General features: G+C 43.8%; 2 protein-coding genes across 3 annotated transcripts; one reads left to right on the top strand and one right to left on the bottom strand.

Annotated features, from left to right (window-relative positions):
- Positions 1-1,385: 1,385 nt before the first annotated feature.
- Positions 1,386-20,460, bottom strand: PACC1 (proton activated chloride channel 1). Of its 2 annotated transcripts, none has more exons than XM_059841082.1 (8): positions 20,304-20,460; positions 16,618-16,714; positions 14,809-15,018; positions 12,646-12,800; positions 11,651-11,793; positions 6,360-6,504; positions 2,789-2,893; positions 1,386-2,083 (listed from the first exon to the last, which is right to left on the bottom strand). In XM_059841082.1, exons 1-8 carry the CDS (start codon positions 20,337-20,339, stop codon positions 1,922-1,924), a joined length of 1,053 nt encoding a protein of 350 aa, XP_059697065.1. In that variant the 5' UTR covers positions 20,340-20,460; the 3' UTR covers positions 1,386-1,921. The 2 variants fall into 2 exon arrangements, with proteins under 2 accessions (XP_059697065.1, XP_059697063.1); XM_059841080.1 differs by having other exon boundaries at positions 16,618-16,777; positions 20,304-20,445.
- A 1,537-nt stretch (positions 20,461-21,997) lies between these two features.
- On the top strand, positions 21,998-26,677 carry NENF (neudesin neurotrophic factor). Its single transcript, XM_059841083.1, has 4 exons — positions 21,998-22,189; positions 23,331-23,391; positions 24,344-24,447; positions 25,020-26,677. The coding sequence occupies exons 1-4, from the start codon at positions 22,013-22,015 to the stop codon at positions 25,194-25,196; spliced, it is 519 nt and encodes a 172-aa protein (XP_059697066.1). The 5' UTR covers positions 21,998-22,012; the 3' UTR covers positions 25,197-26,677.
- Positions 26,678-27,722: the final 1,045 nt, after the last annotated feature.

The raw sequence follows: 27,722 nt of genomic DNA, 5'->3' as shown, positions 1-27,722 counted from the left end.
CTTGGCTGGCATCACTGGTCTGCTCTTGTAACATTTCCTTATAAAACAAAACATCTTGACAGCTGAGATGTAGTGACTGAAGTGGACTGCTGTGGGAGTTTATTGAGGGGAAAAAATAGTACACACTGCAAAAAGGAGTTTATCCTTTATTTAACTATGCCTTCTACTCCCCCCACAGCTGAAGCTACATTGTCTTCCAACTTATCCTCTCTGACCTCATTAGCAAAAAAAGAAGAAAAAATGCAGTAGGATCCATCAGAACTGGTTCCCATTGTTTCTAATTTTTAGTTGTTATTGTTTTTTGTTTGTTTGTTATTTGTAAAATCTAAGAACAGGAAATTATATTTTTTGGAAAATCCAAGAAATATCATTTGTTCAAGGAAGAGTTGATGTTCCTTTGGCAGTGAGGGGTCAAGAAAGCTCAGTAGTCATAGCACAGGGTGTAAGGTAGTGAAGTCTGGGGGTTTTCTTGATGTGGAAGGGTTAAGTGTGAGGGATTCTGGTTTCTGTCCTGTTCCCCATCACCCAGGGATGGAGTAGCTCTTTTTGCTTCAGCCATGTTTGACCTTTGCTGGTCTTGTCCAGTTTAATCTCATTCCCTTGCTGTGCAGTAGTGCACAGGAGGCATCCTTGTGAGATGCTGAAGAGAGGGGGTGTCCAGTCCCTACCTTTTCACCCATACAAACACCTTTGTCCCCTCATTAAACATTTTCCCCCAAACAGCCAGTGCTGCTATTTTGTTTATCTTACTGCCATGAGTTGTTGCTCCCCTGTTTAAGGCTGTCTGGTCAATGCAGTGCCTTAATTTGCTCTGGAAGCCAGCTGAAAGTAGGAAATTTTGTCCCAGAAGGCTTCCTCAGATGCCAAAAACAAGGAAGGAAGGTGAGGGGGTACTTTGGATACACTTACTCCTCTGAGTACTCTGCTAGAAGAGGAAGGAAGAAGCAAACTGAGTTGGCATCCTTGCAGCAAAGCCTTCAGAGCAAACACACAGTGGTGCCCTGCTCCCTGCAGCCTCCACACGTCCCAGTCAGGCATCTCAACTAACAAGGGACTTATAAGGAAGAAAAAGACACCAGCACCCCAGCACAGTTGGTGAGCAGGCATTCCCCACAGAACAGAGAATCACCGTTCCATGCCCTGCTGATGAAAGACTTTTTCACTAACTTAGGAAAGACTGCCAGAAAGAGGGATAAACAAGAGCCAGAGACTGACTTCGAGATCAGCCACCAGCTCAGCCCCCCACATTGTCCTGTTGCTTGAGTTTCCTTTGAGCTGGACTGATCAGTGGTTTTCCCCTTATCCTCATGCCACAGCACTCCTGCCTCCTGTAAAGCTCCTTCCCAACCTGAGAGCAGGTAGTTTCAAAGAAGGCACACAATAGATTACTTGAAGTATTTTTTAATAATTAAGTCATTGTACTTTGATTTAAAGATGACATGTAATGGAATTCCAGTGTATTTTGTTTTAAAATATACTTTGGAGAAGAGAGGCCAGGATGTTTTCAGAGCACTTTACCTTCCACTAAGCACCATCAAGGCAGTGACTGTGCTAGGGAGCAGCTCACAGCTGATGCAGAAACTAAAGAGTCTGTTGGAGAAACATTCAAACACTGTCCACTTTTTCACAATTTACTACAGTGATGACTTTCTGAACATTACTGAGTTCCCTCCTTTCCCCCTGGTTCCCCCATACACAGAGGTAAACTTGTTAAACTTGGACTAGAAAAGCATGAGTTTGTTAGACCTGTCCTAGAGTTAGCGCCTTCTGCAGTTCCAAGGCCGGTTCACTAGGCTGTTCCTCCAGCCAGCATCTCTCTGGAAGGAAACATACCTGGTTTTCAGCTTTAATTGCTGATTGCAGTTTATTCCAGTTATTTTCTATCCCTCCTGCTATGAGCAGTTAAAAGACAGTCTTAGTCTCAGCTTATGTGGTTTGTTACTTGATGAGTCCTCTTCAGGTGCCTTCTTCGAATTTTGATCATCCACTTAACACTTAACTTAGCAAAGTCTGCTGCCTTAAACAGGGCCAGAAAGATACCACAGAGAAGAGCAATCATGTTCCAGGGATTTGCTGTGATAATCTGAAAGAGATGACAAATATTAGTCCCCTCATCTGATTCCACACAGGTAGAGAGGAGCGAGAGCTGTGGGAATAGGACTGGGCTCTGAAGGCCAAGGAGGTGCCTGGGTCCTGCTGGGACAGCAAGAGTGCAAAGGACCAACTCCTGTCCCACACAGTCTGCATTCACACTGATTTTGGGCAAGAAAACACCAACACTCTTGATTTTTCTGCTGCCAGACCTTGTTTGTTGGGTAAATACAGTACCACATTTTATTACAATGAATGTATTCTAATAATGGATAAAAAAATACACTAGGCTATTTTTATTATTCTTATTTCAGCCTAGGTTTCTTGTCAATTAAAATAAAAAAGTCATTAAATCAAATTATCCAGCAGACTTACTAAAGCAAAAATTTCAGCCCTGTCCTGAAGCTACTCTTTGCTAGAACAAGGGACAGGTGCTTTTCTTAGCTACGTGGTACCTCTAGCTGCAAGCAGAATGCTGAGTGTCACCCGCCCAAGGAACAGCACCACACGGTCCTGACCTCCACACGGAATGCATTACTGGACATAAGGAAGAGCCTACACTGAAATTTCAGAAGCATCCTCACTCTTCTCTGCATTTCTTCTTGGGGTGAGGTAAGAGAGGCAAGTGCATGCACACACAGAGCACGAGCATGCAGAGTCAGACAGTGATTCAGGAGGGGACTGGTGGGTTACTCACATCCTGAACAGTCTGTATGAAAGGGTCTTTCCATTCAAACACCACAAAGAACAGCTGGTCACTCCCTGGTTTAGTTCTCTGGTCAATGTAGTTAACCACACTGGTCTGGGGAGAGGGAAAGAAAAGTGCAGGTTACTTTCTTCAGCAGTACAATGAGTCTTTTGTGCACCAGAAAAGGCCGGTAAGAAGGTGAAAATACCAGACTTTTTAGAGACTTCCACTGCAGCCTTTCTCTACCTAGAACAGTGGGCTGCCAAAATATGGCAAGGGCAGTTTCCTCCCTCTGTCTCACATTCCTATTATTTTCCTATTTCTCACTCAGTATCACACTACAATACCATTTCGACATTGACTCTCAAGAGGGGACAATTTACTTCCAAAATTCATTTACTTGTAGTAATACAACATTTGGAAAGTTCTCATGAATGAAGGTTAAATTTGCTTTATTTGCCACAGAACCACATAATGGTGGCAGGAAGTTTCCTTCTATTTGGAAAACAGCTTGTAGAATAAACTAGAACATTCCGGCAAGTGCAGAATGAACATGGAAGGAAAGAAGCCCAGGTATTGACAACCAAATCCATACTTCCCAGTACTGCCCATTAACTAGGTCACCACTTGAAACTGATGCTGCCCAGCAGAGAGCTGTAACACAATTCCAACAGGGAACTGGGTTAGGATACCAGACTATGTTACAGCCACATGAAGCCAGAGTCTCAAGAACCACAACCAGGAAAATATTAAGACATCGGCCCCCAGGAAAACACTTGTATTGTACCACCTGCTCCCAGCCTAGGGGGGAACTACACAGGGTTTGTACACAGGCAGTAACCAACACAACCAGTATGAACAGCCCCCTGCTCCTAGGACATAACACAAACTGCCCAAGAGCCACACAGGGAGCTCAGGAAAGCACAGTGCTGGAAGGACTTCTCCCTTGTCCAAGCCTCAAAGGAGTGTTTACATCTCGGTGTGTGCAGAGAATACTGCTGCTCATCCTGTTTAATTCTGTCCAGGAAGCAATGAGTCCAGCAGCACTGTGACTTTGCATCAGGGTTGTGACACAAAGATGAGAGAGATGATGCAAGAGCCTTCTCCATGTTTTGTGAGCCCAGTTTTCCAGGCAGCACTGGAAGTCTCTAAGGAGACCACTCCTTACAAGCCTTCCCATGGCATGAGGGATGACCTGCCACAAAAGCCTGTGATCCACCATGGTGCAGTCTCTTTACAAATACCTCAGGGTTTCTTTCAGTCTTCTCCACAGCCCCAGCCCTGAACAGATTTTAGGCTGCAGGCAAGAAGAAGCAGGAGCTAGAACACTGTTCATGGCCACTCAGAGCATATGGAGCTACCCCAGCTTGTGGTTTCTGGTCAAACACCTTTGCTGCAGACTTGCCTGTGAGGATTTGTGAGGAGTTTTGAATGAGTCAGAGACAAGACCTCTGAGCTGCTTAGATGGTGCAATTTATTTTCCTTATCTTCTACACAGCCAGGAAGGGTGAGTTCAGCTCACATCTTTACCCCATGGTTCATCAGAAGGTCACAAGACCTCCAGTTGCAAGACCTTTTGTTAACCAATAAAACACTGCTAACAAGGATATTTACGCTTTTCACCCAATCCTTAAATATTTTGTCTTTTGGACTCATACTACAGTGTAAGCTTTCTTAGCCAGTCATGTTATGACACACAAACCTACATTACTGTACCCTAAAACTCTGAACTTTCCTCTACTTAGCTTAATGTGTCTCTGCTCTAAACTATAAATCCACATTCTTGCTTCCAAACCTAAGTTTGGAAGCCTTTTCCAAGGCCTGAGATCTAATTCAGTGTTTAATTCTAAGTTTTGGCTTACAGGCCCAAAGTTTTGAGAATTCCCTGCATTTTGGATTCCAACACTTGCCCCACATTTCTACAGCTGATTCCTTATTGCAGGGTACCAGTGCCCCAACCACACTCATCCAAGAAAACTGCACACCAGGAAACAAACAGCACACAAGGCAAAACAAAGGCAATGGGAAAGGAAGAAAATACAAATGAATGACTGCTGGGCTAGTTAGCAGAGTGAGTGACTGTTCTGTTTGACCTGGTATTTGTATCCATCTTTCCAGTATGCCAGCTCCCAGGTTTGGATTTGAAAGGCTAATGGATTTCCTGGTGCAATTTGAGCAGATGTTGCACTGTCAAACAAAGCATGTGCAAATTATGTCTGAGCTGTTTCAATTTCTGTTGTATTATTAATAGGGATCTGATTCCTGGTTCCTAGGTTTTATTAAAAGCAAACAAACAAACAAACCCACAAAACAAACAGAAAACCCAAACCAGCAACAGTGCTCATTTATTCAGATGATCAGTCCATAACTGCTGAACTAAATAAATGTTTATGGTCACAAAAAGCTCTTTTTTCCCTGAATTTGAGCCAGCCTTTTGTTTCCACTTTGAGACACATTAGACTTGGGCACACAAAAGAAGACTTTCAAAAATCCTATACTTGGTAAGCACCAAATGGCAGATGCAGAGCTGTAGGTGAAGAAGGACAGACAGACAGCTGCTGTCAGTGCTTACATGGCAGCAGCAGACTGATGCATTCTTTCCTCTCCTCCACACCAAGGTATTGACTTGGGACTTGCATGACTCTGGGATTTGCCTCCTGTCCTTCTCTAGTGCAGTAGGAGTGTACTCCCTTCACAGTCACAGCTCTGGGCTTCCCTTGAGGCTGTGCCATGTAACACCTAACTCTGAGAACTAGGGATGGAACTGAAGATTCTGCTTCATTCTGCTCTCCCCAGAACACTCTTCCCAAGAGTACCAAGGACCAAGAGAAAGTATCATCTCTGAAAGAGACACCCTCTGGAAAGGACAGCTCTCAAAATTTTCATTTCTCACCACTTGGGAGACATTTCCTTTCCAACCAACACTGGAAGCAAAACAAACTCAAAACATAATTATTTTCCTGTGCATTAATGTGAACAGAACAGGAGTGAAAGTCAGGCTCATTTCCTCTTTAGATAAGCTTGCATCTTCCACCTGCATATTTTCTAGTTTTAAATGATGCAAGAAGTGAAGTTACTCCATGTTTCTAAAGACGCTCAACAGCTAAAAATTCCAAACCCAAACAAAAAGCAGACATAAGAATGGTACAAAGGATACAAGACTTACATTTACCTCTTCATCCTAACATCAGTGGCAGCCTAAACAATACTCTTTCCAACAGTAGCTGTTATTTAGACAATTCCTTTGGCAATTGTTCTCCACCTTGGACTGTAGGTAGCTGTGTTAATATTTCTATGTCAGTCTCTTGGGACCCTTATCTCAGACTACAGGGGCCATAACCCAGGTGAGGCCTGGATTTCTGGCCTCCCTGTATGGAGATGTTTTCCTGAGCTCTGCCACGAGGCCATACCAACAGCTGAGCACATCAAGACATTTTCATTCCTACAGAATCGATTCCTCCTTCTTGAGAAACAGTGTGATCAATGAGAGCCAAAACTGCTCAGTGCAAAGTGGCATCATGGGTGCAATGAAACAAAACCAAACTCCCAAAACATTATGAGTACTATTTTTTTTTTTTACCTCTTGTTTGAATTCAACAGTCTCACTACCATCTTCTTCTTTTGTTTTGACCAAGGACATCTTGACCCAAGTTCGGAAACCTCCAGAAAACTTCCAGCTGGAGTATGAACTTTCACAGTCCTTCATGAATTTTGCTTTTTCTGGACTAAAGGAAAAAAAAAAAGCAGCATTACTTTATTGACCAAACTGAGCACTGCAGGCAGAAGGTCAGACCTAGGCACTTCAAACTATGTTCACAATTCCTTTTATGCTCCACCTGCTAAATTCAACACATCTAAAACATTGTGTGTAGTGATGTTTTCATTAATGGCAGCACTTCACTGGTGCATCCTTAACTGCAGAGGACTTACCTGGTGCCCTAGAACCCTGGAGCTCTGCCTGCCTGCAGGAATTGTCCTGCCCCACAGGGAGTTTAGCTCTGATCATCAGCCACCCCTGGGACAGGAAGGAGCAGAGCCAGGACCTCAGGAAACAATCCATCACCATGTCAGGAAGCAAGAGACAGCAGGAAGAGCCTAGAGGAAGGACAGGGTGCTTCACCTAATTTCTGGCTGCCAAATAAACCAGTTGAAATGGATACATGCTTAAAATGCCTCAAAATTGACCTTCAGTATAATCCTATTATTCTGGAAGCACTGTAGCTTTGGTGTCAGGCTCCCACCTGCAGTAACTGTTATCCCAATATGCAATCCCAGCTATTTGCAGCCCCCAGAAGAACAGGATTGCTTCGTGTGTTTTGGCTGGGGTTTTGTTTTTTAATACTGTGCCTGTAAATCTTTAAGGCTTCCAACCCCTCATGCTGCAAGTAGTAAAGGGGGAGCTTTAAGGCATATCTGGTCTCCATCTCTCCTCTACCAGCTGCACAGGACATAGTGAATTAACCATGCTATTTACTTGGAGCTCTTCAGTACTGTGATTTTAGCCATTTTCATGCCATCCTTGTGAAATAAGCCCAGCCCTGCAGTTGCTTTTCCAATAAGGCTTCATTTGAGGAGAAAGGGTAAACCACTGTGAGAAGTCAGGAACCATTAAGGGCTATTTTTATAAAGACAGATTTCAGGTTGTAGAGATATGCCAGGGTATGCTGGTCCTTAAAAGAAGGGAGAGGGTTTTGATCCAGACTAAATCCATCTGCCTAGGAGAAGGGAAAGGGTGTTCTTTGCTTTTGTGGAAGAAGGTGTGCATAACCACGTCTCTTAGGAAATGAAAATGTTTTCATCCTTCAGGAGAAAAATGCAAAAAAGTAGAGAAAAGCAGAGGTGAAGAAACAAGCTCTTGTTCCAGAACAGGCCAATCAGGAAGATTTGTCCAGAGCTGACCAGGTTTGCACTTTTCCTGTCTTTTTTTCTTAGTTTTCAAACTCAGGGCTTCTTTTCTTTCTACAAACCAAGGTGCCTTGTCTACAAGGACCAAAGGGACTGCACTGATATAAATATCAAACTGATGGCTACTCTGTACCACAGCACCTGCTCAGGCTTAACAGATGAATACACACGTGTCCATGGCAGGGCAAAACCCAGCAAAGCCATTCTCCCAAGTCAGGGCTTCAGGCAAAGGACTCAGACACAGAATTCCACTGTGCACATGCACAGAAAAGAGAAGGGTTTCTGCAAAGAAAAACTAACATTTTGCTACCTACCAAGGCAGATGCTGTTCCCAGGGTGTCCTAGGAAGTTAGAAATACCTTTATTTTGACATGAGGTGCCTGTTTAGTGACCCCAGCAGGATGGCACCTCTCTGCCTCCCACAGGAAAGACGTGGGCAGAGCCTAAGGACAAAGCCCATGGCCTGCCTGCTCCTCACCAGAGCAAACCAGCAGCACAGGAACACCTAATCCAACAGCTGCTTCCCCTCCTGGGATGTGGGCAGAGCAGCAGCTGAGGAGACAGCACAGGGGAGCACTGGAGTGCTTTGCCACTCAAGAGGAACACACAGAATTAGCACTCTGCCAGGCAGTCATATGCCTAATGGCTGGCTAAATACAGCATCCTAGAAAAGCTTTCCAAGCCAACATGGAAAAACGAGGCAGGAAGTTATGACACAGAGCTGAACGTTACAGCCACAACTTCCATGGCAGGCAGACTGCAGCAGTATGCTCTGCCTTTGACAGTAATTGCAGGCTGGAACAAGAAGGATTAATAATATCTTAGGAGAAGCTGTGGAGAAGTGATCTGAGAGGCATCTCTGTAATCCAGACCACTGCCACAGAGTGAGGGGGAAAAAAAGGGGGTGGACAGGAGAAGCACAGCACAGAGGAACAAGCTTTGCACAAATTATAGCAGAGGGCAAATAACAGAGCTTTAAAACCACACACACAAGTGAACACAAGACAGGAGAGGCATTTTAAGCTGAAAAACAGTTCTCCAGGCAGTTTCTTCACACCAAAGATGGACAACCCACACAGGCTACACCTCTTTTTTGTTGCCGTTTGGGGTTTTTTTTTCCTTTCTCTCTTTTTTTTTAATCTGTGGGAGTCACTAACCTATTTCTGGACTGGGCTGTAGTTCTGCAATAGATCCTTTACCACCAGTGTCTATGGACCACCCCAGGAGAGCCAGAGAAGTTCAGGACATCCCACCAGCAGATTCCAAGAGCCAAACCCACTGATGGTTCAAGTCCAATCTGTGTTTATTGCTTTTGTGTTTCCCCAGAGCAGGAAACTCTCAAACAGCCGTGGCAGCTAATAAAGGCTGGTGTGGTACCAAAAGTCTCCATCCTTCTATGCTGTATTTTTCTGCATGCAGCAATCCAGATCAGAGACATGAACACTGAGCTCACTTTAGACCCTGAAATCATCTCTGAACTGTTCACACTGGTATCCATCATTTCACAGGACCAGAAGTTATTTGCCATGCTACACTAACAATAGTTTTGTCAGGAATATATTCAAGATTTTCTTCTAAACCCCATGGATTATCCTAATGACAGTTCAGGAGAGGAACTTGCATTTTTAGCCACACATTTTGGGTAATTTGCAAGGGCTTCATTATTTCCCTCCCCCCAATTAATACGGTACAGACAGCAGCTGCCACTACCTTAAAAAAAAAGAAAAATAAAAAGAGGCCATCAGCATCTCCTCCAGCTCAGAGGCCAACAAGAGCACACAGTGCAGCAGTGTTCTGTGGAGCCCAGAACAAAACCAGTGAGCAGTGCCAGTTTCATGGAGTCTGATCCAATTTTAACAGAAGGGCTGCAGAGAATAAAGCCCTTGACAGAAACAACTGGGCCTTGCTCGAGTCCTCAGCACTTACTACACCACAAAAACTCTCTTAAAGGGACAAGTCTTTGAGGCCATTTTTTATTGCTTGAGGCACCTCTGATAACACTGTAGATGAACTGCTGGGCACAGTGTTATTCTGGGCCCTCATAACCAGTGAGACACTTGGTCAGGAGAAGTAGTTAACAGAGGCCAGTAATTGAAGTTTTCAGAGGCTGTATGGAAGGACACACAACAGTTTCTACAGATATCTTAAGCCAGACTTCCCATCAGCTAAATTTAGTATCTGCTGATGAACAAGAAATCATTTCTATTTTCTCTTCTGCTGGAAGCTGGACAGAATGAGTGCTCTCCACATACACAGTGCAGTTGCACATGCACTTTTCATAGTCAGGAGAAATGTATAAACTCTCAACCTGCCCTGAGCCCAGCCAGCTCATGCCAGGACAGCAAACACAGCACTGAGCAAGACAAGCCACACCATTTGTATCAAGTTTGGGAGGATGCTGCAGAAAAGACACCACTGGCCTCTTGGCTACAGCTGGTTCTTTTCCTTTATTCCATCTAGACATGCAGATCATTCACCACTAAGGCCTTCATCCCCTTGCCAATGTTACCATTCACCTGGGTCAGCTCAAAACCAGATTTAACTCCTATTCCTACTGTCTGCCTTAAGCAAGCACAGAGGATGCATCCCCAAACAAACATCCCCATTTCCCACGTGGCTTCCAAGGCCTGAGGATGCACAGACTGAGCTGTTCATCCTGTCCCCAGCCAGCTGCAGCACCAGGGGTGGCCTCAGACAGTGCAGAAAGTGGCCTCTGGCAGAACAGAAAGAGCTGAGAACCTTGCTGTAAGTGATCCCACTGTAAGCACAAGTCATAAAACCAGAAAAAAACAACACAAGGAACAAGCAGCACCTTCTACACCACTACTCTTAACTGGAGTTCTCTCACCCTAAAATATCAATGCCTAAACCACCCAGAACATTAGCATTTTATGAGGTGCTTCAGTATAGTTAAAGAAAACAGTTAAAGACTTAGGATGCCTTCACTGAAGCAGACATGTTGTGTAAAAGGCAATTCCACCTAACTGGTCTTTGCCCACCCAGAGGTAGCATGCCTGAACACTTCCACTCTTTGATCCACCTGAAAAGCATCAGTATGACCATGTCCAAGCCTCGGAGAAGCCTTGCTACAATAAAATCTGTTCTCTTCCCTCCCTCACCTAATTTTGTTCTGCACAGGTCCTCTATCCCCTGTCCCTTTTTCATTGAGCATCTATTATAAAATTAAGGTTTTCTACCAGGTGTCACTATGACCAATATTTCTTGACTAACTTTTAATCTGGATCTCAGCAAGAAGAACGGAACTTGAATCCAAATTAAAGCAAAAATTAAACTGTTAAATATGAAATTTATTCTCAAAAGGTGGAAAAAAGATTGGGACTTTCAAGAAAGTTCAAGACAAGATTAATTTCATTCTTGTTAAAATCAGAAAGTTGATTAGATACTCCAATGATACCAATGTCAAAGCAACACAAAGCACTTCCCAAAACCCCATACATGAATTTACATCATTCTGCAGAATCTTAAATATAGCCAGTAATACAAAGAAACTGGGTTAATCTTTCAATGAAATCACAACAAAGCAATCTAGAGATGTGACCTTTACAGCAATTGCTTTAAAACCCCCCAAACGGTACAGAAATATTTGTGTTCTTGGTGCACTTCCTGACACACTACCCAGGACAGCACACTTCCTGATCACCCACAGCAGCAGACAGCAGGAAGCCAGCACAAACTCCAAGCTTTTAGAAAGTGCAGCAACAAATGGTTTAAGCACAGCTGAAGAACAGTTTTTGTCACTGAAAAAGCACTCAATACATTTTTTAAAGGTCAGATTAGTAAACAAAGACATGAAAGAGCATCAACATAGTCCAAACATTTAAAAAAAATCATAAAAGCCGGCCTGTTTTTTACTGAAAAAGCCCTGCTTTCACAAACAGCCCTGCTTTCACAAGGATAGTGACAGCAAGCTCAATGCAGCCACAGGCTCATCCCCCCTTTACATACCTGCTGAGAAACTCTTGAAAAGAAGAAAACAGCAGGTAGTCAATGGCACTGAAATCTTGGTCTGTTTCATTTAAATGGAACTGCAAAAACACCAGCTCCCTTTTCTTCACATCACGAGGGCCTTGAACAACCAAAGCATACTTCTGTAAGCAAACAGAGATGGTGAGAGGAGCAAAGGAATCCTCATTTCCTGTTCATTAATTTACCATCTGGCACTAATACTCTGTAGAAATTTAACACACACATACACAAAGTTTCTTGGCTGCTTCTAAGTATATATCTATTAAAATACCTAACAAGAATGCCACTTCAGTCCCTCCTTTCAGTTTAAAAAGGAGGTCTTTACATCCAGATTCAGTGTTTAAATATTAATATTTAAGTATTGAATATGGTAATTTGTGGGGTTTGGACATTTGTTTATCAAGAAGCAAGCTTCCCTGCACTTCTAAGGGCAATTTAAGACAGACTGTCACTCCTCAGTGTACCCATCTTGCTGGCTCAAAGCATTTCAGTGTAATGAAGCACTTGGTGCCCATTTAAGATTCTTCCAAGTGTGACAAACATGGTGTGTAATTCCCAGCAGGAATTAATGTATGAATTCCCAGCAAACATAAAAAAAGAGATTAGCTATCCTCCTTTAATGGATACTGATATTGCCTTCAATCACAGCTAGGTTTACCATATCAAGGAAAATGCTTCCCAGTTCATTTAGGAGAAGAATGAAGTGAGAGCTTCATTGTGAAAAATTACTTATTTTATCCCATTAAGGGTTTTGTGCTGCACACACCCACAGGACAGCTCATCTTCCATAACACATACAAACACTGACTGGGGTCTTTTACATTTCTGAAAACAAAATGACAGATGGCTTACAAAAAATCCAATCCAGAAGCAAGGATTTTTTTACAGCATATAGTACATACTCTTACTTTCCAACAAGATTATGAGCAGAAACCCCACACTGAATAAGCTTTGTTCTATTATATTGTTATTACCATAGTTTGATTAGTAAAAGGATCTGTGTAGTTGATCCTCTGAGTGGTGCATTCAATGTCTCCTGGCTGACCTGGATTTATCAGAGGTGGAATGTGATCGTAGTAATGATGCTTGCAGCTAAGCAGCCGAGCCTTGCCTGGGTAAAAGGCAATACCTGTTTGGGGAGAAAAGACATTGGAGAGCACTCATTTCCTTCCTGAGGACATCGATTTTCATTCTGGAATTTAATCCCACAGGATACTGAGCTATCTTTAAGATGCCACAAAACAATCAAATTAAACTATGCACTTCCACATTTTTCTGGAGCAGGACAAAAACACCAACTGCATCAGGACAGAACCCCCACGATGCATTGAAAAAAATCAGGGCTCATATTCTGTTACAACAGTTCAAGGTTCATAGAAGCTACCAAGTTTCCCACAAGCCAGCAGCTAATCAATCAGTCCCTCTCAATCCCAGATGAATGTGTAAAATATGTTAGGGAGCATCAAATGGGACATGTAGTGCTTTAGTTTTCAGATATTAGCATTTAACACATCAAGTGTTAATTGGAAATAATGTATATACCATACATGACAGTTCAAAGATCACTGGCTGAGCTAACAGAAGTGAAAAGATGCTCTTCAGAATACAATGTCTTTTAACTGAATGTGACATCATGATAAAAATCAAAGCCATCAAACATGCAATAACTGCTACCATCCCTTATTATTTACTAGGTAGGGCAGGCAACTGCTCCACCTGGATGGAAACCCACATTTGCCAAAAACCCCCGTTTCAGCCCAACAGCACATTCAAGCAACCTCAGCCACCTCAGCTTTGGAAGGCTAGCAAAATACAAGAGCCAAACCTCAAATTCCTTTTACACCACCTATGCCCATATTTATTACTGGAAACAAGTTTGCTGGAAGATAATCTAGTCCAACTTAGGAAAAAAAAAAAAAAAAGAAAAAAATAGTATGATTGATTAGATATAATTAACTCATCACTGAGATGATCTGCCCACCAAAATGTGAGATGTCAAAGCACTCAGCATATATCAAATGCTTTATTTCTTTCTTCAGAGCTCCAGGCTTGCAACTTGCCATCTCATCATTTTAATAGAGCAATAAAATAAAGGACTTCATTGATTTAGGTTCTCTGATCTGCAAGGATCTCCAACAATACTTTTGGATTTATTTGTATGCTGCTCTGCTTATTTAAAATCTCCTTATTTTCTTCCTGTTGCTGTATGAAATGCTCACATGAGGGGAGAAAAAGAAAAAGGGAAAAGCTTGAGGTTGCTTGCTCTTACAGTCAGATTCATATGGCCCAAACATAAAGCACTACTTCCAGAGCTGGGCTAACTAGCCATAGAGTAAAACAACTACAGTAATATGGCAACACCTCACAAAATACCTTTCAGCCACAACTACTGAAGCAGGTATTTGGAAAATGTGGTAACACTACAAACAGAAGTGTTATTGTTAAACTGGAAACTCACTGATGACTGACTGAGCTGCATTTGCTACCATGGCTCTACTTATGAGTGACTACTGGACAATTAAAAAAACTATTCACTAATCAAAAATGCCCCTGTGGAGCAACTCTTCCTGCAAACTGCAACAGTTTCTGCTGCCACGCTGCATTTTTGTGCCAACATTGTTCCCTGCAGTCACATCAGATTTTCACTGCCTACTGATGTAATGCCATGTTGCAAACAAGGCAGGGTGGAAGTAGAAAGTGGCATTGTGGTTATTTTGTGGTTGGTTTGAGAAATTCACCTCCTTACTGTGAATGGCATCTCATTGCCCAGTGCAGCACTGAGCTCCTGTGTTACTCTGTTTGAATGACACAGTTTGGGGAGTATTTCCAAAAGGAAGTCACTTTCTCCCCTAAAAGAGGACTCATTTTAGAGCCTTCTTATCTATGAAATGTTGCATAATTCTCCACAGCTTCTGCCATTCACTTTATTGGCATGACAGCTCCCAAAAATCTCCCATACAACATTTACATTTCTGTGCAAAGCAACACAACTTTTTAATCTAAACTGAGTAAATGAAAGACCTGGATCAAGTATTATATGCACTCTGGGCTCTGAAGAATGAACACCAAAAAATTTAAACCAATCCAAGAAAAACAGGAACAAGAATTTAACCCATTTCACTTGTTACTGCTCTTACCAGGTGCATCATACAAGGACACTTCCTTGTAAGTGACAGACATCACTGGGTGCTTGAGCTTCTCCCTGAAGTCACTGATGGTTTGGTAGACAAGGAACACAGCTACAGCCATGAGCAGCAGATAAATAAACAGGAGTATTACTGAAAAAACATTCTTTAGGCAGGTCTTGCTGAAACGCAAAGAAGGGGTAGTGGTACCCAGCTCACCATCTGGAAACAAACAGAATATGGATTGGGACTTGAACATACAGATATTTTTACTGAATTTGCATTTAAAGATCAATCATGTGAGAGGAAAGTAAGCCTCAAACTCAGCTTGATTTTAAAAACCACAGCTAATTCTAGTTTTGATGATCAGCTAGGCAGATACTTCCTTCTTAAGTATGAGGTACAACCAACCTAAGATTGTGCCTCCTTTTCACATGCCAGAATTTGGCACTCTGCTTAAGGCCACTGCAGGCAGGAAACAAGGTTTGTATTCAAGGACAACTGAGAAACAAAGTTGAAAGTCCACAAGACAGTCTGTTGATGGTCAATCTTTGCTTCTGGAAAAAAAACCTCTTCTTCCCCCCACTTCAAGTCGGAAGTGATTCTTACACACTCAGCATAGACATCAGTGGAGTGACTGAATACTCTAATACTCGTGCCCAGATCTATGCATTGCATCTCCACCATGGTAGGAGTCACTAGATACTTGTTACCCTCTAGTTCATAATTCCTTGTGCACGTCAAAAACTTCCATAGAAGGATTCTTCCAATTACAGCTAGAAAGAGACTGACCCAACTCTCCCAGAGTCTCCTTTCCTTCAAATCTTGTTCTCTTTAGATCTTCTCAGTAGTCTCACTCACACAGAGACACTGCTTTACCCATACCCCTTGCATTTGCCATTTCTTTTGGCAATACTTCTAAGGAAAAGGTTCCTGTACTCCTGAGTTACACATCATGTTTTGTCATGACTAATAACAGCTGAACACACAAAATTTTATGTTAAAACTCAGTGTAAGAAAGGAGATAAGCAGCCATGCTTCCTGCTGACTGTTCTGTGTGGTGCCATTTAAAGAGTCAGGCCCTCTCAGGCCATGCCACACGCTGCTCTCCAACTCTACAGTTTGGTGTTTGTGCCTTCCCACAGCAAGCAGGAGCCTTTTAGTGAACCCTATAGCACACAGAACCACTTACAAATGTCCATGGGCAAGCTCCATGCCAGGAGATGGCAGCCAAGGCAATTAGGACATTAATATGCACAAAACTACACTGCTGAAACAAATATGTCTTAAACAGCTGCAAGGCATTTAGGCCATGCTCCTTTCAGGTTGGCTAACCTCAGTGCCCACACCTGAGCTGCAATAAGCCCATTTAACACTGCTCCATGCCCTCCAGAAGCAGCCTGAACAGTCTAACTAAGAATTTATTTTAAAGCATCTATTCAATATGGCACCTTGCTTATGTAAATCTGGTACAGACTCTGCCTGCAACCCACTGCCACTCATGTGAGACACAACATCGAGGAAGATGACATACTAAGCTATCTCAGAGTCAGATGTGCTGAATGTGTTTTGATTGAGCACAGTTCCTGACAAAGAAATATTCTCCTATCAGTCCTTGGATAACCCCTTGGCTTTCCATCAGTACTGATTCACGTAAAACAAGTAAATTAAATTAGTGAAGTAAGGGAAATAAGTAGTGAAGTTAGTGTTTTGTTTACTTTCAGAAGTGCAATAAAATAGCAAAACCAAAACAACCAAAGCCATCCACTGCAGCGGGTAACAGGCCCTAAAAATCAGTAATTTTTGAGTCAAAGTTCTCACCTGGTAAAATAACGGAGCTGGAATCTTCATGAACTTCCATATCTTCCTCTCTCTCCTCTGTTGGATTTTCAGATACTCGTTCCACATCTTCACTCAGCTGTGTAGTTAAAACAGTGGTTCAATTTCCAAACATGCTCTCAACTCGCAATTGTTGGAATTTCTATGGTACAAATAAAAGAGGCTCCAACTAACCAAACAGACAAAAACACATCCCCAGTCCAAGAGCACCCAACATCTGTCCCACTTGTTCACAAGACAAAAGCCACAGCTCTGTAGACTTAAAGCCACAAATTAAGTGACTTGCATGCTACAAATTTAACCTACTTCTACTCTGCTGCTTCAATAATAACATCACCTTTCCATTCAAGTTCATAGTAATTATTTCCCCAGCAGCTCCAACACATTTTAACCCCACAATTAGAACCGTGTTCTCTGACAAGCAGGAACTTCATTCTGTCACTGAAGAATATATTTTTAGGCATAAAGAAACCACAGCACATAGCAGCAAACAGAGCACTAGCACCTCTTAATAAAGAGGTACAAAAAGCAGGAGATGCATTTTGACAGGTGTTAAGGCAAGGCACTGAAATACAGTCTCAGCCACAGTGGCTGGGTCATTATGAGACACCAGTCAAGCATCTCTATATTTCTGGTCCTTATTTGATCTCACTGTGCAGATTATTATGTATTAGTGGTTATGCAACTAATTAGTCTTCTAGTGTTTCTGAAACACAACAGAGACCAGATATTTTCTTGTTTTGTTATTCAGAGCTCTGAGCTCAAACTGCCAGACCACTTCCATCAGAGTCAGAAGCTTGTCACAGCAGATAGGCGTCACACGACATTGTGGAGCACTGCAGACTTTATACATCATAAATTGAAAGTATCCCTTGTATGTTTTCCAAGCTTTCCTTCGTGATGGCAAGTGGCAGAGAGATTACAGCATTGCAAACCAAGGCATGAGCTTCCAGCACACCACATTAGCCTTGTTCCTGTTTCAAGGAAAACGGGGGCACAGTTAATGCTGCAGCTGCACTGAATGCTATTAAACACTACACCCCTAACTTACACAACAGTAACATGAATGTATCCATAGGGGAGTGCTTTTATTTCACCCAGCTTTAATTCAGTACTGAAATCATCACTATGCCATTACCAGGTCATCATTTCATCATTAGCACCTGTTAGGAAAGAGTCCACTCATTTCACATCTTCAAAGTCTGACGTAAAGTCTCCTTCACTTCCTGCTGTATTTCTGTATTCACTTCCATCATGCAAGGCAAGATGAAAGCAGTTACCCAGCTGTTATTAAATGCTTAGTACATAAATAAAGCATGATTTCCCATAGCATGAGGCAAGAAGTGAAGAGGAACTTGTAGGCTAAAAACTCAGCTCACGTGCAAGACTCTTACCAGGGTCCAACCAGAGATACCTTTTTCAATGATCACGATAAAATAAGGGAAAATTAAAACTGTGCTCCTTTTTGGAGGAACATGCTGGTTCTTTTTATCTGACCCAAAATAAGCTACTCTGACCCAAGAAAAGTACTCACTGAACCTCTTGTACTAGTTACACTAAATCAGCTAAGAAACAAGTTCCAATAACACTTGTGCAAATTGCTGATACCAGAGCTGATCCAACAAATGTAATGTAAGTCACAAAGGCACTGCAGCTCCTCAGCTGACTTCCACACCCCTCTGACTCCCCAGCCACAGGCACCTCAGTGACTGAGGTTATTGGGAGGGTAACTGAATTCTATTCCTGATGGCAAAGAGATCTCAACACAAGTTTAAAAAAGAACAAAATAAGCAACACTTCCTATCCTCTCAAGAGGACCGAGGGCAATTTTTTCCAACAAGTGGAAGAAAAATCATCTTAGAGGTAATTCCCAATCTAAAAGATTCTGTGGCAAGCTCAGAAAACACAACCTTTCAGCACTCCTTAGAAACAAGCCAAAAAATCCCAAACAATATGCAACTATGTTTTCTTATCTCTGTTCACAATGTTCTATCAGCTTTTCACAGATAAAGTCAGAGAAAGACAGCCAGGTAAAAGCAGGACTACTAACAGTGCTTCAGATGCAGTAAGCAGGTTGAGCTGATGTGTAAGACAGCTAAAACCAGCTATATTTTACTGCAGATCCTGAAGGCCACCAAGATCCCAGCGCTGTGCATGGCTCAGCCACTGCGTTCTGAGCAGCACACAGACCTCTAGGGCAGTACAGAGCTACAAACCCAACACCTCACACACCCACACCCCCTACTACAGCCTCCCAGTGACTGGGAAGCCAGCACAGGACACTGCGGGACAGCTGATTCCAGTTCACACTTGCCACTCCCCTTGGATTCAGGGATTCTGCCAAGAGCAAACCTGGAGCATGCCAGCCAGGTTCACCCTCACAGGCCGGCCCTTCCCATGTGGTATTTTTGATAAAGGGGTGAAGCATGGTGCTAATGAGAAGGGGCACAGATTGCAGGGTGGTTGAGCTTGCAGTAGGATGCAGAGACAGCCCAGGATGTCAAGGGCAGGAAGAGCATGAAGCAGAACTTCGCTCAGCATTCCTCTGGGTTCAGCACACACAGCTGAAGGAGAAACAACCACCAGAGCCTACCCGTGTACCAGCAGTACTTTTTCAGTACTATACACTGTAAAAGCACTGGACAAAAAGAAGCTTAGAAAAGGCAATTCCAGACATTTGAGCACTCCTGCCAGGGGCAGAAGCAACAAAGCCTGTTGCAGGTACTGTAGAAGGAATGGACACACAGGTGCTCCACTTACACACACATCCTATCTTGACTCCTGCCACAGTTTGGGATAAAACCAAACATATGGGGAGAGTGTCAGTGGTAGCTGATATTTAGGGTGAACACATAACATGCATCTCCCATGTCCACACCTCAGGCATCAATGCAGATTCATTAACTCTCACAAGTACCTCCCCTAGGTACAAGCACACAAATCAACCCCATCTTGATAGTCACAGGCTAAAACCTTCCTACTGGATAAAACTCCCTTAAATAAAAGGAGAACTTGCTCATACAGGCCTTTTGCAGATCTGCTGATTCAACACCTTCCAATGCCTTCTAGCCTGGCAAGAAAACCAGAAGCTGAAACTTAACAGACTGTACCAAAACTGTATTAAAACTGAGCCTCAAACCGCCCGTCACGTGTAGAGGAAGGAAGATATCTCCATTCCTTTTGCCTGCAAGATACAAAAGTGCTTTACTTGGCACAAATTGTTTGTGCGTCTACTGGGAGAGATAGGAACGACCAAGGAAGCCGGGCTGCTGAGCCTGTACATTGATATGCAGACCAGGCGCAGCCTCGGGCTTTTGGCACTGTGATAAAGCGTCCTTCAGTTTCGGATGCGGGAGCTCTGCTACCCAAGTCGCTTCTCCCACCCGGCAGACCATCCCCTTGCTACCAAACCCCGGCTCCGGAGTCCAGCCGTACCCACCTCACACAGCCGAAACAGCGGCTGCCCACTCTTTTAACCCCGTTCAAAGGTGGAACCGTGCGCACCCGAGCCACCGCTGCTTTCTGCAGGGTGCAGCTGCCGCCTGGCGCCCCAGCACCCAGCGCCGCGCCGAGCTCAAGGCGGCAGCGCCGGCTGTCCCCGCTCGCCGAGCGCCGGGTCGGGCACCAGCGCCCGGCGAGCCCCCCCAGCGCTGCGCGGCCCCCCGTACCTCCTGGTAGGATGCGGACACCTCTGGCTTTGGCATAGCATCGGCGGGAGCGGCGCCGGGCAGCGTCCGCCGGCACCGCACGGGGCGGGGCAGCCACGAGCCGAGCCGAGCCGAGCCGAGCCGGGCCGGGCCGAGCCGAGCCGAGCCGGGCCGAGCCGAGCCGAGCCGAGCTGCCCCGCCCGGGCCGGGCCACGCAGGCGCGGCCGGGACCCCCGACCGCCCGGCCCGGCCCGGCCCTTCCCGTCCCCGGGCGGCGCCCGCCCCTTGCCGGGGCTGCCGGGAGGCGTAGTCCGGGCAGGGCGCTGCGCTCCCGGGAGGTCTGTGGGAACATCTCTCCCTGCTGAGACGTACTGACGGGGAAATGAGACTTTTCTGCTTCACAACGCAAACTCTGCTAACACAAGCATGAGCCAGACTTGGAAAGCCGGCTCCCCCCAAGCTGCAAAAAATACTACCTTTTAATTTTTTTTTAATTTTTAATTTTTCCTTTGCTCAAGGCTGTTACCAGAACACCAGGCGTGCTTGACCAGCAGACAGAACTCCTGCAGGACTCCTGGGGTGACCCACCCACGCTGTGCCCGCAGCAATGGGGCATGCAGGAAAATAAAAGCCAAAACCAAGTAAGGGCTGATTCATGAGCCACAAATACCTACACAGCTATTTACTTTTTTCCTTCCCCAGCGTGGAAGTAATTGTTAATGTTGCATCATCAAGAAAAAGCATGTGCAACTTTTTCCTGCATTGAGATGCAACACTGTAAGGGAGTCCCTGCTGATCACTTCCCTCTGCCTATGGCCCACGCCTAGTAAGTTAATAACGAAGATTTGAAGTCCTTTGGCAATAACAATCCTATTATACATTTGAATTACAGCACTGTAGTCAGAAAGACTGGATGCTGCAAGATCAAACATCCAGGCTTTAAATCCTTCAGATCTTCACTTGTCAGCGCTTCAGCGAGGCATGTGATATATGCATCTGAACTGCAAAATTTTCTTAATTCTATATGGAATGATAAACACCCAGCTTATTCTTCTGCCAGTCCTGAAGGTTTCCCCATGCCGTATTTATAGCATGGGGAAAACTGTAATCTGAAAATTTCCTGTTTATTCAGTCCATTCCTAGGCTAAAAATGTCTGGGTTTTTAAAGTCACAAAGATGAAGCCTGCACTATGTGTGCTGATTTTGTGAATAACCATTGAAAACAGCTAGCAGAGAAACTCTAAGGGGGGAAGAAGGAGGAAAAATGAGAAATCTTTTCTTATTAGGTATCTATTATGGTGCCACCAAGTGCATCTCTAAACCACATCCTTAGGTGCCACATCCATGTTTCTTTTAAATACTTCCACCGATGGTGACTCCGCCACTGCCCGGGGCAGCCTGTTCCAGCGCCTGACAACCCTTTCTGTGGAGAAGCCTCCCCTAATATCCAATCCAAACCTTCCTGGAACAACCTGAGCCTATTTCCCTTTGTCCTGTCCATGGTTACCCGTGAGAAGCGGCAGACCCGCACTTGGCTGCAGCCTCCCTTCAGGCCGTCGTGGAGCGCCATAAACTCCCCCCGAGCCTCCTTTTCCCCAGCCTAAGCCCTCCCATGCCCCTCAGCGCTGTGCGAGCTGTTCCCGGGGCCCTCTCCGCGGCGTTCCCCTAGCTCCGGTCCCACCCCGCTCCCTTCCCGGGCCGCAGGCCGGGGGCGGTGCGCGCTCCGCGCCATGGCGGGCGCTGCGGCCCGGGGCCCGCTGCCGCTGCCCTGCCTGCTGCTGCCCGGCCTGCTGCTCCTGCTGCTGCCGGCCGCCAGCGCCGAGCCCGAGCTGCGCTTCAGGCCGCCGGCCGAGGCCCCCGTGCGGCTCTTCACCGAGCCCGAGCTGGCCAGATACGACGGGCACCAGGTAGGGCCGGGCCGCCGCCGTGCCCGAGGCCGGGCAGGGCCCGCGCAGCCCCGGCGCTGCCGCCTTCCCCGGCGCTCCGAGCGCGGGAGCCGCCGCCAGGCTCGGGTTTCTCGTGCTCTGCTGCTGTGCCGCCCCGCCATCCCTCCCGCCCTGTCGTTCTGGGCACCTCTTGCTTCTCGGGCAGCGGTTTGTGAGAGGTTTGCCGGCACCCGTGCGCTCCAGCCTCTGCCCCCGGTGCGGCTGGCAGCTGCCGGGGCTGATGCTGCACACACCATCAGATAATTGGGTGCCATGTGCCATTCTGATCGCTCCCTGCTTGGCAAGGTGCTCCTGCCAGAGAATTTCAGATTACCCTGAGTTGGAGCCAAAGGTCATTTTCTCTCAGTAATTCATTAAACCATGTACTTAGACTTAAAAAAAAATCCAGAAACAACAGCAACAACAAAAACTCACCAAGATTATCAAATAACAAGACAGGGTTAACTTAGGACTATTTAGCTTCCTGTGATTCAGAAGGCTCAGCAGAACTCCAGACTCAAAATGATAAGGTCCTGTATTGATACACATCTGCTTCTCTTTTGAAACACTTGCTGTCTGACCTTCTCAGGGTCTTCTCTAGATACTTAGAAGAGACTAACCAATGTCAGACTAAAATGACATTTTAGGTATAAAACACAAAGCAGAAGCACTGGCTTATTAAGTAAAACAGATGTCAGCAGATCAGATTTACATGTGTTTATATATTTATCTTTGTTTCTTAATCAAATAATGCTGTTGGCCACACACTGTTTTATTTTGGGCACTATCCATCTGCATTAGGAATAGAAAGATGAAGCTGATAATCTTCAGGCAGTCTAGTGTGCAGATAAGAGGTGACTTGCAGAAGGGACATGCATTCTATGGTTGTGCTGTTTAGATTAAAAATATTGTCATTCCTTATGGTTGAACCCTCAAAGAATATTAGGGGCAGTTTAAAGCACAAGCAAGAGATGTCAAGAGAGGGAAGTGTCTGGTGGTATAACAAGAGTAAACATACAACAAAGAATGTGTGTCCTAAGAGCTTGTGGATTTCACAGCTGAAACTTAACTGCTTTTTGCCTGTGCTTAAGTGCTGAGGATGTATTGATGGCTTTCCCTCCAGGAAGGACAGCCCATCTACCTGGCAGTGAAGGGAGTAGTGTTTGATGTCACCTCTGGAAAAGGTTAGTGCTGTCTACTTTGCTTTCATGCTATTGTTCAGACATTTGGTTTTAAACATTCCCAGTGCATTGGAAGCCTGCAGTTCAATTGCAACAAAAAGATACACTTTTTCCTCTTCTAAAAAACTTGATTTTCCTCCTCTGAGAGCTCCCCTACTAAGGTTTTGTCTAGAACTTACCCTGGTCTGAGATCACAACATGTAGACAGACAAACTACTGTCCAGGTAGCTTGGCCAGATCTGAATGAAAACTAGCCTGATACTAATGAAAACTGGAAGAACTTCCCAGGTCCCTGAGTCCTTGCCAGATGTGGGGTCAGGCCTCATGGAAGCTCCAGCATTTTACTGCCCTGGGTACATGAGCTGAGCAGATCAAACCTAACGTGGATGGACCCACTGTACAATATCAATGCTGCTGCAGCTGCATCTTCTCCTTCTGTGCTGGTGTTCACTCCCCTTGCTGTTTGTGCCTTCCCTGAGAACTACAAATGTTTTAATTTGAGCTCCTGCTACTTGATCCAGATTTGCTATATAAAAAGTTTGAAGGGACCATGAGGGTTTTAGACACTTGCCTGGATGTCATCATAAGTAAACTAATGGCTTGTTACTGTGTTTGTACTAATCTTGCCTGGGCATACACGTTGGGTTGGCTGATCTTCAAATCCTAAATTACACAGAGCTTGGAAATTCTGGGATCTACAAACATCTCATGAGATTGTAAAGCACAACTCCCTAAATAATAGGTAAATTTTAAGAATGCTGTAGAGGAAGTTCAACAGCTGTATAAGCCCAAAAAGTAGGAAATCCAAAGTCAGTTCTGGAAAGAAGCTTGAGTTGTTGCTTTCAGTTCACTGACATTCAGTTCACAGTCTGGTGAAGGGTAGAGGCTGAACATACCCTGTACATTGTCAGATCACCAGTGGATTTTTTTTTTTTTTTTTTTTTTAATCTGACAGAATTTTATGGAAAAGGAGCCCCATACAATGCTTTGGCTGGAAAAGATTCAACAAGAGGAGTTGCAAAGATGTCTCTGGATCCAGCAGATCTTACACATGACACAGTAAGAAAATGGGCCATCAGTTTAATTCCACTTTGCAAATTTTTATTATTATGCAAGATGATGAGTGATGATTTTAAATTGTTTGAATTTATATTAGTTGACTCACATATTTAAAATCAAAATGCATTAGTTCTCTTTAGATACATAAAACATATTTACTGGTCATGAAAGGTGCTAACAGCCTTCAAGAGGAAAGTTTTTCATTTCTGGAATCAATACAACTTCTGTAAGCATATAAAAGGGAATCACTTGCTATTTAAAAAGATGCTCACAAAGACAGTAAATCCCTTTCTTTTGGTTTGGTGTATCCTGACATGGCAGTGAATGCTAGCTCTGGTGATGGGTTGTTGCTTGTCTGACCTGAATACCTTAAAGTTTTGTCAAGGCTGAATTTGAATGGAAAGAATACAATTGCAGGATGTACTATCAATTTTGTTCATCATGCTCTGCCTGTAAACCCAAAAGCTGACCCTAAGGTTTACAGTAGTCATTAAAAAAAACCAGAACAACTATGTAAATATCTCTATTTTTATTTCTTTGAGACAGGACTTTCATTTCCCTGTTTCCTTTAGACAGGACTCACAGAGGAGGAACTGAAGTCCCTGGATGACATCTTCAATAATGTTTATAAAGCCAAATATCCAATTGTTGGCTATACTTCTCGGCGCATTCTGAATGAGGATGGCAGCCCCAACCTGGACTTTAAACCTGAAGATCAGCCACATTTCAGCATTAAAGATGAGTTTTGAGGAACATTTTTGTGCCTAGAGAATGCCTGGGCAGAGGCACAGCAGAATATTAAATTAATTCCCTGTGTTGTAGAGTTCATTCCTACAATTAGCTGCCATGAGTCAGTTCTCTGCTCAGAAAATAAGTGTATGTGTACACACAGCATAGAGGAAACAAACAGATCTGAAGTAGTGTCATACACCTGGGCTGTTTGCTGGGAATTACAGGAATTATTTAACCTGCAAGTTCTTTCTGCCAGGATTTCTCCGTTAAGAAGTGTATAATGTAAAATTACAGTCCTTAGAAGAAAGAAGAAAGCTTTTAATAATTGAAATAAGACTGGTCTTTTTGCAAATCCCAAGTTGTTTCCCACTCCTTGGAAAAGTGTAAATGAATAATCCGGACAAGCTAACATCAATTCTCTGCTTCATGTGAATCACAAGTACAGACAGGTGCAATACATTATATACAGGCTTACATTTTCAAAAGCATTATGGAGTTTAACATTTGATGGGTTTGAGAATACTGGATATAAAGCCACTCAGTCTCCTCAAATGCAGTTACTGTGGAGTATTTCTGCAAAGCCTACAGCTGTAAACTGAGAAAAAGAAATCTTTTTTTCCCCCGTGAGGACTACAGTGACATTTTAAATAAGACTATTATGTTAGGTTTGGTTAAATGACACTTTACTCTTTAAAAATAATCATCAAAGATGTCATCTATATTAGATTATGATGATTTCCTTCTATCTTTCTCTGACAAAAAGAGGAAATACCTCACTGTTTGCCACATACTCTTACATCACAGGTTTATTATAGCAGCTTAGTGTCCTGTGAACATTGATAACATTTTTATATTAACAATTTCAGCTCTCATTTTTTTCTTTGTTCTTACCCTGGTTTCACCACTGCTGTTTTAATGAAGTGTGCAGTGCCATGTTCCTCTTCCTCTTAACCTGATACAAAACTGCAGATCCTGCAGTGTGAAAGCAGACCCCCTTGATGGCATTTCCCTGGCAGCCTTCCAGCAGCAAGAGGACTGTAAAAGCCTGAGCTCTATGAATTGCTGCTAACCCCTGACCTTCACTAACTTAAGTAGAATGTGAATTGTCCCGTATGTGGATTTCTCTGTCACTGTCACCATTTTGATTGATATGGGAAAAACTAAGCAGCTGCTCCCAATTCTGTATTAATATACAGATATAATAAAAATATTATTCTGCATTGCTGTTCTAGTTCTTAAGCATTTTGGTAACTTTCTATGAAGGGAAGATTTTATTAGATGATTCTCCACCTTCTAGTTTGCAGGGGACAGCTGCCTGTCAGTTGAATAACTAGAAAAGCTGTTTCTATGTATTTGCCCATTTTTTCACAATGTTACAGATTTTATTCTAGATTTGTTAGACCATTAGACCACTTCATTTGCAGGAGGGACTCCATGGGCCCTCCCACTGCTGGATGGTGCTCTGAGCAGAAAAAATAAATTAGCATCTAAGAAATGACTATTGCTTCAGATAATTATTATTTTGTGTTACTATTTATTATTATTATTACTGCTGCTCTTTTGAATAGAGACCAACAGCAGCTGGGAGTTTGCTCCTTGATGATACCTGTTGTCTTTGTGGGAATGCATGTGGGTTTGGTGGTTATGGTGGTTGGTAGTTTGCCAACATTTCTCAAATTTTTCAGTGCCTACTAGGTTTTTTTTGCCCTTCTCCTCCTTTCCTTGCATGCTTCCAGGTGGGGCAGCTTCAGTAGTTGTGCTGCTGTGATTACTGTAGAAGTCCTTGCTTCATCTGGCATCATGACATCCAGCTGCATTTCAAAATAAACCCTTTGTAGCTCAACTGCAGCTCACCACCACTGAGTGGCTCAGTGTCCCTGTTCTCTCTGTGAAATCACCTTTGCTGATGTCAATGCAGGTAACTCAGCTTCTGCTTGTACTGAATTTCAGGTTCTTTTCAATGAGGAGGTGCTCCTGTTGCAACAGGAAATGGTGATATAAACCCCCCTCTTGTATTGCAAGGTCCTCACAAATTCAACCTGCTCTCGCCCTTGTCTGTGAGGGAGATGCTTTAGTCCTTCCTTTCTGTTATGAAAGACAAGGTTATCACAACTGAGTGCACTTTAGAAAGCAAAACATTTCCTTTTTGGTTTTTTTTTTTCCATCTGGAAACTGAAGGTTTCGCATTTAGTCGCTTCCTAGGCTATTTCACTTGGGGTTTCCACTCAATAGAAGTGTTACAACAATAAGGCTTTAAGTGGACACATCCTTGACATGTTTTCACTGACTGCTGTTTCAAAATGCATTCAGAGTACCACAGTATTTCCTTTAGTGTTAATTCAACAACACTGCTTTATGTCTAAGGTTGTTTTATTTGCCAATGGCCTGAAATTGATTTTGCTTAAAAGCCAACTATCAGCTATGGCTGCTTTGTTCAGGCAGCTGCATTTCCCTGACCTCTGTATTATTCCAGTAAAACAGGTGCCCTCATGATCTATAAATTGCACTCAAAACAAGCAAGCTGTGCAAAGCCATGTTGTAGC

The sequence above is a fragment of the Haemorhous mexicanus genome, chromosome 3 (assembly GCF_027477595.1).
Source record: "Haemorhous mexicanus isolate bHaeMex1 chromosome 3, bHaeMex1.pri, whole genome shotgun sequence".
In the NCBI taxonomy this organism is placed as follows: Eukaryota; Metazoa; Chordata; class Aves; order Passeriformes; family Fringillidae; genus Haemorhous; species Haemorhous mexicanus.
This window is presented reverse-complemented; position numbering and strand designations above follow the sequence as displayed.

Bases quoted from the DNA above. Each gene is read 5' to 3' on its own strand.
- PACC1 (XM_059841082.1), bottom strand. From the start codon at position 20,339: ATGCCAAAGCCAGAGGTGTCCGCATCCTACCAGGAG. The intron at 11,794-12,645 runs GTAATAACAATA...GTTTGCTTACAG, and splicing joins CTTTTACTAATCAAACTATG to AAGTATGCTTTGGTTGTTCA. The intron at 2,084-2,788 runs GTGAGTAACCCA...CATCTCTTTCAG, and splicing joins TCATACAGACTGTTCAGGAT to ATTATCACAGCAAATCCCTG.
- NENF (XM_059841083.1), top strand. From the start codon at position 22,013: ATGGCGGGCGCTGCGGCCCGGGGCCCGCTGCCGCTGCCCTGCCTGCTG. The intron at 23,392-24,343 runs GTTAGTGCTGTC...TTAATCTGACAG, and splicing joins TGATGTCACCTCTGGAAAAG to AATTTTATGGAAAAGGAGCC. The intron at 24,448-25,019 runs GTAAGAAAATGG...TGTTTCCTTTAG, and splicing joins CAGATCTTACACATGACACA to ACAGGACTCACAGAGGAGGA.